Raw genomic sequence first — 13,916 nt, 5'->3', positions numbered from 1 at the left:
CCCTGACCTCACAGGGTTCCTTTCTCCACAAGACTCCTTCAGAGCCCACCTTCCTGATCCCCCATGACCTCTGGGTCCCAAGTGGAGGTTGCCGCTATAGAGGGGGATGACTCCAGCACCACAATGTTACTGAATTTATAGGACGGTTGGTCCCCAGAATGTCCGGCAGATCCTATGGGAGAACCATGATGAGACTAGGGTGCTGTCTTGTCTGTGAGCTTCATCCATGTTGTTGCCTGAGCTGTGGTTTTTGGGGTTCATTGCAGTTTACTATCTATAGTGTGAATACACCACCCATTATTTCTGCTGGTGGTCATTTGGCTTGTTCTTGTGTTGTGACTGTTGAAAATTTACGCTGCGGTGATCGTTCTCCTCCACATCATTCGTTTCACATGTGAACACATTTCTTTTGGTTCCTGGCAGTGGAGTTGCTGCCCATGGGGTAGGTGTGTGTCCAGCTTACGTGGAGAGTTTTCTAAAGTGTTTTGACCAGTTTACTCTCCCACCAGCTGTGTGTAAGAGCTCTGTTCCAGCATCCTCACCAACCTTCAGGACTGTGAGACTTTTTATCTTTTCACCAATCTGGTGACTACTCCATGGTGACCTGTAAAACCCACGTCTCTACCCAAGCACTTATCTAATCAGATACTATTAGCATTTACTCAGTAAGTGTCTGTCCAAGATTTTTGCCCATTTCTCTAATTGATTTATTTATGTTGATGTTGGATTTCTTTTTTACGAAAACTTTCTTAATGTGTTGAAATTTTCTCTCTCATTCTGTGGCTTATTTTTTCCTCTTGGAGTGTTTTTTGATGAATAGTGAGATTTTGTTGTCTCAAACTCTCTGTGCACAATTAAAAATTTGTTTTCTTGTTATTGATAGACTGAAACGTTAGTAAAAATGCAATAAAAATGAGTTAGCATAAAACTAAAGGAAAGATATTTTAGATATAAATAAAAATTTTCCTTAAATAGACATAAAATTCCCCTGCCAAATTGTTACAAAAGCTTCTAAAAACTTCCTACTTGCTTGTCACATACTAATAACAAAGTTACAGAGTGGGACAAGTCCCTGAAACACAATTTGAGCCATTTTCTAGAACTTTCCTCTGTTGCTGCCGCTTTGTGGCAGGCAGGAGCTCCTGCCAGTTCCGATGGATTCACCTGTCTGAGAAAAGAGGCATAAGACCTGACTTGCTGCTTGTGGCATGTGTCGCCTCAAAGCAGACCCAGGCTCACCCTGAGGTGTCAGTGGGCTGGCTGTGTTTCTGGCGAGGCACTGAGGCTGCGCCATCCCACGAGGCACGTCCACCACTCAAAGGGGTTGTTTACTGGCCCCAGTAGAATGAGAACTAAATGAAGGTTTTGTGTGTCTGAAATGGTGTTTACTTTCTCACCGCAAAGCAGAGTCATTGGAGCTTTCAGCTGCTGGGCAGGAATTCTGGTTTCTACACTTAGCTGAATATACAGACCGTTATAGTTTTCATTACTCTATAGATTTAACGTTTAAATTATCTGTGTTATTATAAGTGTGTGTGTGTGTGTGTGTGTGTGTGTGTGTTACAAGAATATTGTCACCAGGTGTTTGACTCCACCTTACATGTATTTTTCCAGTGAACACCAACTTGTTTTGATTAAGGAACTGCTTCAGTTGGAGAAAAGTCATCTTGAGAGGGTGGGCCAAACAAGGGTTTTGGAGTTGGACCCATCTTGGTTTGGACAACAACATTCCTTCTACGGCCTACTGGCCATTCATTCATTCACTCTGTCCCCCTCCCTTCATCTGGCAGGGTCCCAGGTACTGTGTAATCAACGTTGAGCAAAACTGTCCCAACCCTAAAGGAAACTAGTAAACTGAATACCTTAGGAGAGACAGAGAAGCAGTAGATGATGAGGTAAAAGGGAAAGCTGGAAAACGAGGTGTCCCAGGTGAAATTTTAAAGGAAGTGTGTGTTCCCAGGTGGGAAAAGTGCTCAAAGGCTGCACAGGTCCAGTCAATGGAAGCTAAAAAGTGTGCACTGGTTTCACGGCCTATGAAGGTTCTGGTAGCCTCATGTTTTCAGTGTGTAGCTGGGGAGTGGGATGCACCCGGGCGGAACTGCAGTGAGCACAGGAATGGAGCTCAGGGCTACTAGGAAGACTGTTTCACTCAAATTTGTCACTGTTTGGGCATCTTGAAGACTGGCTAGATGACTTGGGTTAGATTGTCTAAAAGCGGAGCCTGTTCAGATGTCCATGGCTTGTTGGGGGAGAAAGGGAATAAGGGAGGCAGGGAAGGTGAGAGGGAGGAGTTAAGGATGTGGCCTCAGCTGGATCCTTGCTTTGCCTGATCCCTTGCTTTCCCTGATCTCAGCTGGGGAGCATGAATTGCACCACAGGGTTGGTCCCACTTGGAAGCAAGGGGACCGGCCTGAGTTCCTCCATATTAGTCTGTCATTGGCTGCAGGCTGCTGTGCACGGAGGGCAAGGTGGGTTGCAACCGCCCTAACTGAGGCTCCCATTCCTCCAAGGGTGGTCCTCCAGAGGAGTGGCAGCTGTGAACCCTCAGCTGCCCCTCAGCTGCCGTCGCTCACAGCAGCTGGGGGATGGGTGCACTGGTCTGGGAAAGGGGACATGAGCACCGACAGCATCCACTACAGTGGAGAACTTAGTTGCTTATTAAAGCATCAGTTCAGGAGAGCAGTGGTTTAAAGAAAAATTAGTAAAGTGGGGACTGCCTGAATGAGCATGATGAAATTTAAACTCTGAATGGTGAGCGGGCATGAATGTACAGGGGCACGCCCACCTGGGTGGTCAGTGAGTGGCCAGTGCAGGAGGGTGCCTCAGGCACACACTGCCCACCCAGGTTGTATGTTCACCTTGACATTATGGTCCAGCCTCAAGTGGTGCTGGTGAAACCTCTCACTTAGCACAGGGACTTTAGCCTTGACCATCAACCTGAATGGGTGGGGACTTCTTAAACTGCCATTTTCTCCCCTCTGCGTGTTGGTATTTCTCTAGCTTTGGTTCCTAGAGTCCAGGTCTGGGTCTGGCCATTTTATTTTCCATTCTCCTACCTGAATCCACAGTTGGTTTCCATTCCCAGTTGGGTAGCACGAAATGTTTGTCATACCTCTCTAATGTTCTTGGTATCCAACTATGGTTGGTTGTTGCCCTAATTATAGAAAAGTCCTGATGCTTTGCTCCTTACGCACGTGCACAGATTTCCATGCTATATTTGGTTTTCTTTGGGCTTCTTATTATACCAAGTCCCATATCTTCAAGGCCATATCCATCTCTGGCCACTTGTACCCTAGATAGTCTCTGACCTCCCAGCACTCCGAGTGGCCACCCCTGGCCACGTGACCATGGTGCCACACGTGCTTCCCTGGGCACACTGACAATTCCCCTACTTGCTGTCCTGAGTGCTCACTGCCTTCAACAGCTCTGCCCTCTCCTGACTCAGCACCCAGTGGTCCTATGGCCTCTACCCTGGTCTGCAATTACCCCAGGAAGGGAGAGACTCATAGACCCTTGCTCTCTGATTTGCCCCTTGATCCTCCTTTAAAACTTGCCCTGGGGACTTCCCTGGCAGTCCAGTGGTTAAGATTCTGAGCTTCGACTGCAGGGGGCACAGGTTCAATCCCTGGTCAGGGAACTAACATGCCACATGGCGTGGCCAAAAAAAAGACAACTTGCCCTGACAAAGGGTATCTGCTAAGACAGGCTCTGAAAAGCCTTTAAGATTTTCCACTCCAAGCTCCATGGTTCTGTTTGTGCTTTCTGGTCTGTAGTATCAGGAAAGTGAGTGACACCAAGCTTGAACTCACTCTACCAGCCCTGCCACCTCTGAGTCCAACAACACATGGACAGCTACTCCTTTTCCCTTCCCTGGTCTGTTGCAGCTATGGAAACAAGACCCATTCCCCATTTGGGCACTGAGAAAAGAGCTGTCGTAAACCATGCCAAACCTGTTCCATGTCATCTCTGTTTTGGGAGTTGTTTTTTGTTCTTGTTTTGTTTTTTTAAACAACTTTCCTGAGGTTTAATTTGCATACAATAAACAGTAACCATTTAAAATATAAAAGTCTCTGAGTTGTCACAGATCTGTACACCCATAAAACCACCACCAGAACCAAAATACAGAACATTTTCATCTTCCCCAAGTCTCCTCATGTTCCTTTCTGTAAGAGGAGTTTTATACACTTTATTTCATTTCATCTTCACAAGTCTGAAAGTAGAAATGGCCAGCTCCAATTGATAGATGGGAAAACTGAGGGACAGAGAGGTTCAGTAACTTCCTGCGTCAGGCAGCCAGAAAGAAGCAGAGCCAAGGGACTTCCCTGGTGGCGCAGCGGTTAAGAATCTGCCTGCCAATGCAGGGGACACGGGTTCGAGCCCTGGTCCAGGAAGATCCCACATGCCGCAGAGCAACTAAGCCTGTGCGCCACAACTACTGAGCCTGCGCTCTAGAGCCCGCGAGCCACAACTACTGAGCCCGCATGCCACATCTACTAAAGCCCGCGCACCTAGAGCCTGTGCTCCACAACAAGAGAAGCCACCGCAATGAGAAGCCTGCGCACCACAGCAAAGAGTAGCCCCCGCTCACTTCAACTAGAGAAAGCCCGCGCACAGCAACAAAGACTCAAGGCAGCCAAAAATAAAAAAAGAATTATTAAAAAAAAAAAAAAAGCAGAGCCAAGATTAAAACCAGGCACGTCTCATTCCAACATCTTTATGATGGCTGTGTGCTTCTCCAGGGGCCTCTAAAAAGCATCAGGGCTTGCTTTGTAAACTAGCTGTTCCCTCACTAAGTTCCTTTGCTATTTTCCCTCATTTCTAAAGCCCATCTTTTGTTTTCTTAAATTAACTTCCATTTCTGTTTTTCTCCATCTTCTAGACTTCCTTCATAGAGTAAAAGCCAGAGACTGGACTGAATTTAGAATCTCTTTGTCAATATTGCCATATTTGTTCAGAGGTTCATTGAACCAGTGGTTATTTCTGGCTTGTCTGGTTGTCTTTTTCAAAATTACTATTTTTAAAGGCTGTGTTAGCCAAGACCAGAGGGAAAAAGAAGGCATGCGTGGGCTTCCATAAATGCAACAACATGAAAAATGGCAGCCCTGGGAGAGCCCAGGGTTCTGGGCCCCGGCCTGTATACTTCTGTCCCTGATAAAGGCACGACCTGGGCGACTCTTTTCTTTTTACTCCTGATTTCTATTGATGTGTAGTCTTTGGTTTTCCCAAAGTAACAATTAAATCTAAACACACAGGGAATGACTTGGTTTTTGCCAAGAGAGCCCATGGAGTTTACATTTCCTGGATCCGTTGGTCTAAATCAGGAGGCCCAGTGTTGTGCCAGCCCAGCTTTCAGGAGAGCGTGGGGGAGGGGAGGGCTGGAGGGTTGGTTAAGGAGAGCGCAGACTCAGGGGAGCAGAGGGAGGGGAGAGAAATTACACCTCAGCAGGCAAAGGGCTGATGTTCCCCACCTTGAGGCAGAGTGTAATTTGGGGTTGACATTCAGAGAGCAACAAACTTTACTGTTACTCAAGAAGGGAAAAACAGGATTGGGATATTTTGTCATGAGTAGACTCTTTGTAAACAGTTGGTGTCTGTGTCTTCATTTGAGGTTTTGGCGAAACTGTGACACAGTGGGAGCCTGTTTCTGAGCCAGACCTTGACCTGAGAACCTGGGCAGACAGGAAGAGCTTGGCTCTGGGCCCTGGGCTGCCATCCAGGGATGCTCTAGGCTCAGGGAGCTCTGAAGGCAGAACCTCCAGACGGACAGGCACACACACACACACACACACACACACACACACACACACACACACACACACACACACACACACACACACACACACACACACACACACACACACACACACACACACACACACACACACACACACACACACCTCAGACTGGCCATAAGGGTCCTGGTCAAGGCAGCCCCACCAGGCAAGAGTGGGCTGACCTATCCCAAATCCCCAGCTCTAACATTAAACGCTAGGCCAGTATCTCCTGCACAAGAAGGTATGGGGGAGGAGAAAATGGCTCACGTCCTGCCCATATTCCAGGTGCCTTTTGACTTCTGAAGCTCATGGGCTGGGTTACATGGGAGAAGGAATTTAGCCCACATTGATTATGCTCAGTACTAGGACTAAGAGGTTGTTTACCATTCTTTGCTACTGTCATGCACCAAATAATGCCCTGGCTGACGGACTTCCAGACTGAAACAAGCTTGATCAAAACGGGCTTCCATCACTCACTTGTTTACCTCTTCATTCACGCGGTTATTCATTCAACAAATATTTCCAGAGTGTCTACTATGTGCCAAGCACCACGCTGAGTGCTGGGGACACAAAGGCAGAGAGGACTTGTCCACACACCAGAAGACAGAACTATCACAAATACCCTGAGAGGATGACCAATATGGAGTCCCAAACAAACACTTCCCAACACAGACGGTCCTCAACCTCAGACACACGTCAGAACCAATTGGCAAAATGCCCAAATAGCACTTCGTGCTCAAAAGAGAAGCTTGCCGGGTGCACACCAGTGAACTTACCTCGGTCTCGGAGCTCGTCAGCTCTTCCAGAGGCATCTTTCCATTCCACCAAGGGAAAGCGTACGCTGGCAGCCAGTGCCAAGCTGGGAAGACACAGGGAGAATCCCCGAAACAAATAGTTTCGACAGCTGCTATGAACGTCCCCCCAAACCCCCTCTCAGGGCCAGCGAGTCACGAGCAACTAGCTCCTCGCAGCCATCCCGGCGAGTCTTCATGGCGGCGGCTCTGGTCGGGAAAACCCCGGGAGCCAGATATCGCGAGAGCCCAGCCTCAGGTTGGGCGCCAAATACTTAACCTAAAGTGGGTCCAGCTTTTGAGCTCGCCGCTCAAAAGCCAATAAAGAGGCAAGGTTGACGGAAAGGAAAGTTTGCTTTATTTCAAAGGCCAGCAACCGAGAGGGGAGGCCAGTCTCCTGTCCAAAGACCGACTCCCCCCACTGACAATCAGTGGGCAAGAGCTTTTATAGGCAGAGGGTGGGGACTACATGCAGGAACAGCACAGTCAGCTCTGACCGTCATCTTGAAATTGGTCAGGCGGTGGTCTGATCACCATCATCTTGATTGTTTTAGGTTCAGTTAATCTTCAGTTCCAGGGTCGGTTTGTTCCCATTTCTTTGTGGCCAGTTCTCAGAATTGTGGCAACTTATGTCATGGCTACAGCCTGGTCACCATATAGTTAACTTCTTCCACCTGCTGGGGGTTTTAGTATCTACAAAGTAGCCTTCATCGAGTCATAGTAGTAACATCAAAGATCACAAATATAATAATGAAAAGTAAAATGAATGGGCTTAACTTTTAGGAGCAGATCAGAAAGGATTTTTAAATGTGTTTATAACTCTGCAAGTCATTAAATAAGCAAGATAAGGAGACTTATTAGAAATAAACCAAATGCCCACTAATCCAGTTTCAGAGCCCAGGAACACACCACACCTCAGCATTCCATCCAGACCTTGGTGCTGGAGATCTTTGCATTTTGCCCTTTTTAAGGTGCAGAGTGAAGTAGGGGGAAACTCCTGAGCTTTGTTTCCACCTGCAGAATATGTCTGACTCCAAATGTGGTGAGGTGGGGGGCAGTGGAGGGGGATCCCTCACACCAACAACCAATTTTGCAAATCTCTGGACACCAGCTGGGCGTCCTACAGTTCAATTCCATTCTAACATTACCTACCTGGAGTTAGTGCAGAACCCATGGATTACGGGCTCAGTCCCACAAGACTGCCTCTGCTTTACATGCCAATCACAAATCCAGATCACCGGGACTTGTGACCAACTGGCTATAAATTGGGGGTTTTTACGACCCCCTCCTCAGGTTTGACAATTTACTAGAACAGCTCACAGAACTCAGGAAAGGACTTTACTTATAGTTACCAGTTTATTATAAAGGATATTACAAGGATACAGGTTGAATAACCAGATGAAGAGGTACATAGGACAAGGTCTGGAAAGATTCCGAGGACGGGAGCTTCTGTCCCTTGAACCTGGGGTGTATTCCTCCCCAGCACGTTGGACACATTCACCAACCTGGAAGTTCTTGAAGCCCTGTAGTTTAAGGGTTTTTATAGAGGTTTCATTATGTAGGTATGGTGGGTTACGTCATTGGCCTTGGCGATCAGCTCAATCTCCAGCCCCTCTCCCTAGGCGGGGGTGGGGCTGAAAGGTCCAACCCTCTAATCACGTGGTTGGTTCCTCTGACAACCAGCCCCCAACCTGAAGCTCTCTAGGGGCCCACAGAGTCACCTCATTAACATAACTCAGGTATGGTCAAAGAAACTTGTTATGCATAACAAAAAATATTCCTGTCACCCCCATCACGCAGGAAATTCCAAGGGTTTTAGGAGCTCTGTGCCAGGAACCAAAGACCAAATATGTATGTTATTATATCACAAGAGCCTAAGAAACCTTTCTATTTAATAATTGTGTCTTGGGGCTTCCCTGGTGGCGCAGTGGTTGAGAGTCCGCCTGCCGATGCAGGGGACACGGGTTCGTGCCCCGGTCCGGGAAGATCCCACATGCCGCGGAGCGGCTGGGCCCGTGAGCCATGGCCGCTGAGCCTGCGCGTCCGGAGCCTGTGCTCCACAACGGGAGAGGCCACAACAGTGAGAGGCCCGCGTACCACAAAAAAAAAAAAAAAAAAAAAAAATTGTGTCTTGGACTTCCCTGGTGGCGCAGTGGTTAAGAATCTGCCTGCCAATGCAGGGGACACAGGTTTGAGACCTGGTCCGGGAAGATCCCAAATGCCACAGAGCAACAAAGCCTGTGCGCCACAACTACTGAGCCTGAGCTTTGCCGCAACTACTGAAGCCCGTGCGCTCTAGAGCCCGTGCTCTGCAACGAGAAGCCACCGCAATGAGAAGCTCACACACCGCAACGAAGAGTAGCCCCTGCTCACCGCAACTTGAGAAAGCCCACGCGCAGCAACGAAGACCCATTGTAGCCAAAAAAATTAAAAATAAATTTAAAATAAAATAATTGTGTCTTGTAGTAGGATGTAACTTTCAAAGACCATTGAGAGGGGCAAGCTCAGCGGGCTGCTCTCTTCTGAGGACACAGCTACTTGAGACCTTCCTAACCAGCATGGTTCCTACCTCACCAAGCTGTGCTTACATTCGGGGCTCCTGCCTGTGGGGCCCGTCTTCCTTCTCACTCAGCTGGATTCAGGATACTTCACAGCACATCTCACAACTCAGAAGTCTTACAAAGAGCAAATCAGAGTTTCAAAAGATACTTTTTTATTTAATTAAAACATACATTCAATGATATCACTTATATGTGGAATCTAAAAAATAAAACAAACTAGTGAATAAAACAAAAAAGAAGCCGACTCACAGATATCAAGAATAAACTAGTGGTTACCAGTGGGGAGAGGGAAGGGGGAGGGGCAACATAGGGGTAGGAGATAAAAATAAAAGGGTTATTATGAGATTATATGGAATCGTGTGTGAAACTGTTGAAAATTGTAAACCACTATAGAATTTAAAGATCTTTCATTCAATTTTTAGAAAGTTTGAAAAAACATACATATAAATCATAAGGGAACAGATTAATAAATTATCAAAAAATAAAGAAATTTGGCCACCACGCAGGTCAAGAAGTAGAATGCTGCCAGTACCCCCAAAAGAATGTGCTCTTTTGTGCTCGGCTTCTTTTGCACAATTTTATGGCTGTGAGATTCCATGTCGTGGGAAGCAGGGGTTGGTTCATTTTTATTGATGTCCAGATTTTCATTGTATGAATGTACAACAGTGTATGTGTCATTTCTGCAATTAATGGCCATTTGAAGTGTATCTAGTTTCTGGTTATTATAAACATGCTCGTGCATGTCTTTTGGTGACCGTGTCCACACGTTACTGTTGGGTACATACTTAGGAGTGGAATTGCTGTGCTTTGCATCCTTGTTTACACTAGGAATTTTCGGTCTGTTTAATTTTAGCCATTCTGGTGCTATGTAAATGGCATTTCATTATGGCTGTAATTAGCATTTCTCTGTTACTAATGAGGTTGAGCCTCTTTACATGTGTTAAATGACTATTTAGATATCCTTTTTGTGATGTTCTGATTCAAGTATCTTGCCAACTTTTCTATGGTTTGTCTGCCTATTTATTTATTTATTTATTTTAAACTTATTGATTTATTTTTGGCTGCGTTGGGTCTCCGTTGCTGCGCGCAGGCTTTCTCTAGTTGTGGAGAGCAGGGGCTACTCCTCGTTGCAGTGCGCGGTCTTCTCATTGAGGTGGCTTCTCCTTGAGGTGGCTTCTCTTGTTGTGGAGCATGGTCTCTAGGTACACAGACTTCAGTAGTTGTGGCATGCGGACTCAGTATTTGTGGCTCACGGGTTTAGTTGCTCCACGGCATGTGGGATCTTTCCAGACCAGGGATCGAACCCGTGTCCCCTGAATTGGCAAGTAGATTCTTAACCACTATGCCACCAGGGAAGTCCCTGCCTATTTATTATTGATTTGTAGGAGTCAGTTCTTTATAAATTCTGGAACCCTTTGAAGGCTATATGTGTTGCAATTATCTTCAACTCTGTGGCTTGCATTTTAACTCTCTTCATGGTGGCTTTTGATGAACAGAAGTTCTTAAAGTTAATGTAATTCCATTGTCTGTCTTTGCGCCAATACCACACAGTCTTAAAAAGTACTCCAGTTTTATAGTTAATCTTGAAATCTTGTAGTTTGCATGCTCCAGCTTTTCTTTTTCCTTGTCTATTCTTGGCCCTCTGCATTTCCATAAATTTTAGCATCAGCTTGTCAATGTCTGAGATATTTATTAGGATTGTATTAAATCTACATAGATCAATTTGGGCAGTATTGACAGCTTAACAATTACACTTCCATTGTACTAACATAAGATAGCCTTCACTACTTAAGTCTTCTTTAATTTTGCTCAGAAATACTTTGTACCATTCTATGTAGAAATCTTACCCATCTTTTGTTAGATTTATTCCTAGAAGTCTGGGGTTTTTTTATGCTATGGCAAATGGTATCTTTTAAATTTTTTGTTTTCTGTTTATTGCTGGTATATAGAGATAAAGTTGATGTTTTATGTTGACTGTAGACCCAGTTTCCTTGATAAACTTGCCTGTTAATTTGTTTAACACTTTGTATATAGGTTCTTTGGGTTTATCTGTGATACAGTCATAGCATCTGAGAATAACAGTTTTATTTCATTTGTTCTAGTCCTCATGCTTTTGGTTTCCCTTTCTGTGTTCCACGCTGGCTCTGTGACCTCGGACTTAATGAGGCTTTTCCCTCTTTCCTTCCAGATGAGGGTGAGGTACATATTGACTATGAAGATAATTTTCCTGATGACAGGTCTGTGTCATTCAGAGAGCTCATGGAGGATTCCCGGACAGAGGCAGAAGAGGACAGGGGTCAGGGAGAAGCCTCTGAGGAGGCTCCAGAGCAGGACCATCTGGTCTCTATTTCTGTGGGGAAAGAAGACACAGCCCAGGATACAGCTTTTGCGCCAACCACAGGTTTGCCCAGCACTGGGAGCGGTGTCCCCACAGACCTGCCAGGATCCCGACAAAACCAGAAGTACATGTTCTGGTTTCCTGATGAGACCTTCCACAAGCCTGAGTTGGAAAAGGAGATGGACGAGGACACCAAAAAGCAGTTTCCTGCTGGAGACAACCACAGTGGCACCACATCGGCCCCAGGTGAGCCAGAAACTAGGGTCATCTACAGCAGCACTGATGGTCCCTTGGGGCCATTTGTGGGCAGGAATGACAGCAAGGCAGGTGACCCAATGGTGAGCAGCAGCGATGAGTCCTGGTTAGATGGCTACCCTGTGACCGATGGGGCTTGGAGGAAGACAGAGGCAGAAGAGGAGGAAGAGAAGGACGAGGGCAATCGATCAGTAGGGCTGGAAGAAACCGTCCTAGTTACACCCAATCAGCCTGCTCTTGTGGAAGTTAAGAAGCCCAGGAGTACCACCCTCACACTCAATGAGGACACAACCAACCGTTCAGTTCTTCCAACTCAAACTCTAGATGTAGAAGCTTTGGCTCTCAGACCCATGAGTGTGTCTGAAACTGAGAGTCCCAGCAAGGGGGATGGTGACTTGACCAGGGACCAGTCAACTGTTCCTTGGAGATATGCCACAGAGAAGCCTCCCATGTCCACCCTACCCTATGAGCTCACCAGCTCTATCCTGGAGACGGTGACAACCGCCATCCACAAGACGTCGAACCTCATTCCCTCAACTGTCACGGCGGCCACCCGGACTCCAGTGGAAATCACTGCCCCTGAGGTCCAGGATACCTTTCCATACCTGCTGTCTGAGGACTTCCTGGGACAGGAAGTCCCCGGCCCAGGTGCAAGCGAGGAGCTTCTTCCAACCTTGGAGTCCTGCGTAGGGGATAAGTGTCGCAGCCTCAGCAGAGGCCCCATCATTGCCACCATTGTCACGGTCCTGTGCCTGCTGCTGTTCCTGGCAGGCATGGGGGCCGTGTGGGGTTACCGCAGGTGCCGGCACAAGAGCTCCGTGTACAAGCTGAATGTTGGCCAGCGGCAGGTTGGTCACTACCACCAGCAGATTGAGATGGAGAAGGTCTAGCCACCTTGGGGGGCTCGCCCGAAGCCCCTTGGGAGGAAGATAAACTGTGACATATCACATTGAGAAACCCTGACAATTCACTAGCGCACGAAACAAGTGGAGTAGGGCTCGTCTTCTTTTTCTCAGGTCTTTGTTTTCTAGGCTGAGAAGCATCTCTGGAGGCACCTGGCAGGGCAGGGAGGCTTTGGTGGCATCTTCACACACCTCAGCATCCCCTTGACCATCTGCCCTGGAACCTGTTGCACTAATCCCAGACCTGTGCTTCCTAATTCCGGTGAGAGGTCAAAACTCACCTCTTCATCATACAGTTGTCTTTTCTTTTTTTTTTAAGAAAGAAAATGACTGAGATTGCAACATGAAATTTTCGAAATAGATGTGATGTACAAAGCATTTGAGAGCGGTGTTATTTCGGATATAGATATTTAATTGCTGGGAGTGGGATATGGAAGAATAATGGGTTATTTCCTTTTAATGCTGTGACGTTGCTGAGGGCATATGAGCCAAGAACCAGGACATAGTCTAGAAGCGTTGAGATTTTTTAAAAATTGTTTGTTGAAATTGGAAAGAATTTATGACAGATGTTTGGTTGGGTGGGGAGGGGAGGAGTGGTGGGACACACATCCACCCTGTTCCCTCCATCCTGTGGGACAGCCCATCGTTTTTTTAAAAAACAAGATTTGTTTTGTACCGGTAAGCACCGTTTCCTCTCAGAAGCAGTGGCCTGGTTGCCCTTGACCAGTCTGTGCCTAGGAATGTCTTAGAGTTTTTGCCAGGACTAACAAAACTCAGTCCTCGGTTTCCTTTCTCAGGATTAACCATTCCTCTGAACTCCAGGAAGAGAGAATGAGCTAGGAGGAAAAAAATGTTTCAAGAGGGCCAAGGGCTAGGATATCAAGCATGGGTACCTACCTGATAGAGAAGCAGAGGAATTGAAAAGGAATATGAAATGACCTGTGACAATCTGTACCTTACCCTGTTGCGGCGATTTTGAGCCCTCTAGAAACAGCCTGAGTGCAGGGTGGACTCCGCATGGCTGCTGTGCACCCAGTTCACGGCGTCTCGATCATCTTATGGTGACTCAGCACATCTCGCTTATGATGACAGAGCATGCGCCTCAGACCAGTGGCATCGACATCACCTGGGAACTTGCTAGAGGTGCAAATTCTCTGGTTCCACCCCAGATGAAGTGGAGACCCTGGGGGTGGGGCCCAGCTATCTGTGCTTTAACCAGCCCTCCAGGTGATTCTGATGCACGCTCAAGACTGAACCACAGGCTTACAAGCACATAAATTTTGAGCTTTGAGGCC

The 13,916-nt window shown here is 46.9% G+C and overlaps 1 protein-coding gene across 1 annotated transcript in view; it reads left to right on the top strand.

The window, feature by feature from the left end:
- SUSD5 (sushi domain containing 5) overlaps window positions 1-12,936 on the top strand; it is a 38,153-nt gene extending 25,217 nt beyond the window's left edge. Inside the window, exon 5 of the mRNA XM_019946650.3 lies at window positions 11,315-12,936. Coding sequence (XP_019802209.3) covers window positions 11,315-12,609 — 1,295 coding nt within the window. The 3' untranslated portion in view covers window positions 12,610-12,936. The remainder of the gene's footprint in view (window positions 1-11,314) is intronic.
- The last annotated feature ends 980 nt before the right edge of the window (window positions 12,937-13,916 follow it).

Source organism: Tursiops truncatus, chromosome 10 (assembly GCF_011762595.2).
Source record: "Tursiops truncatus isolate mTurTru1 chromosome 10, mTurTru1.mat.Y, whole genome shotgun sequence".
NCBI lineage: Eukaryota > Metazoa > Chordata > Mammalia > Artiodactyla > Delphinidae > Tursiops > Tursiops truncatus.
This window is presented reverse-complemented; position numbering and strand designations above follow the sequence as displayed.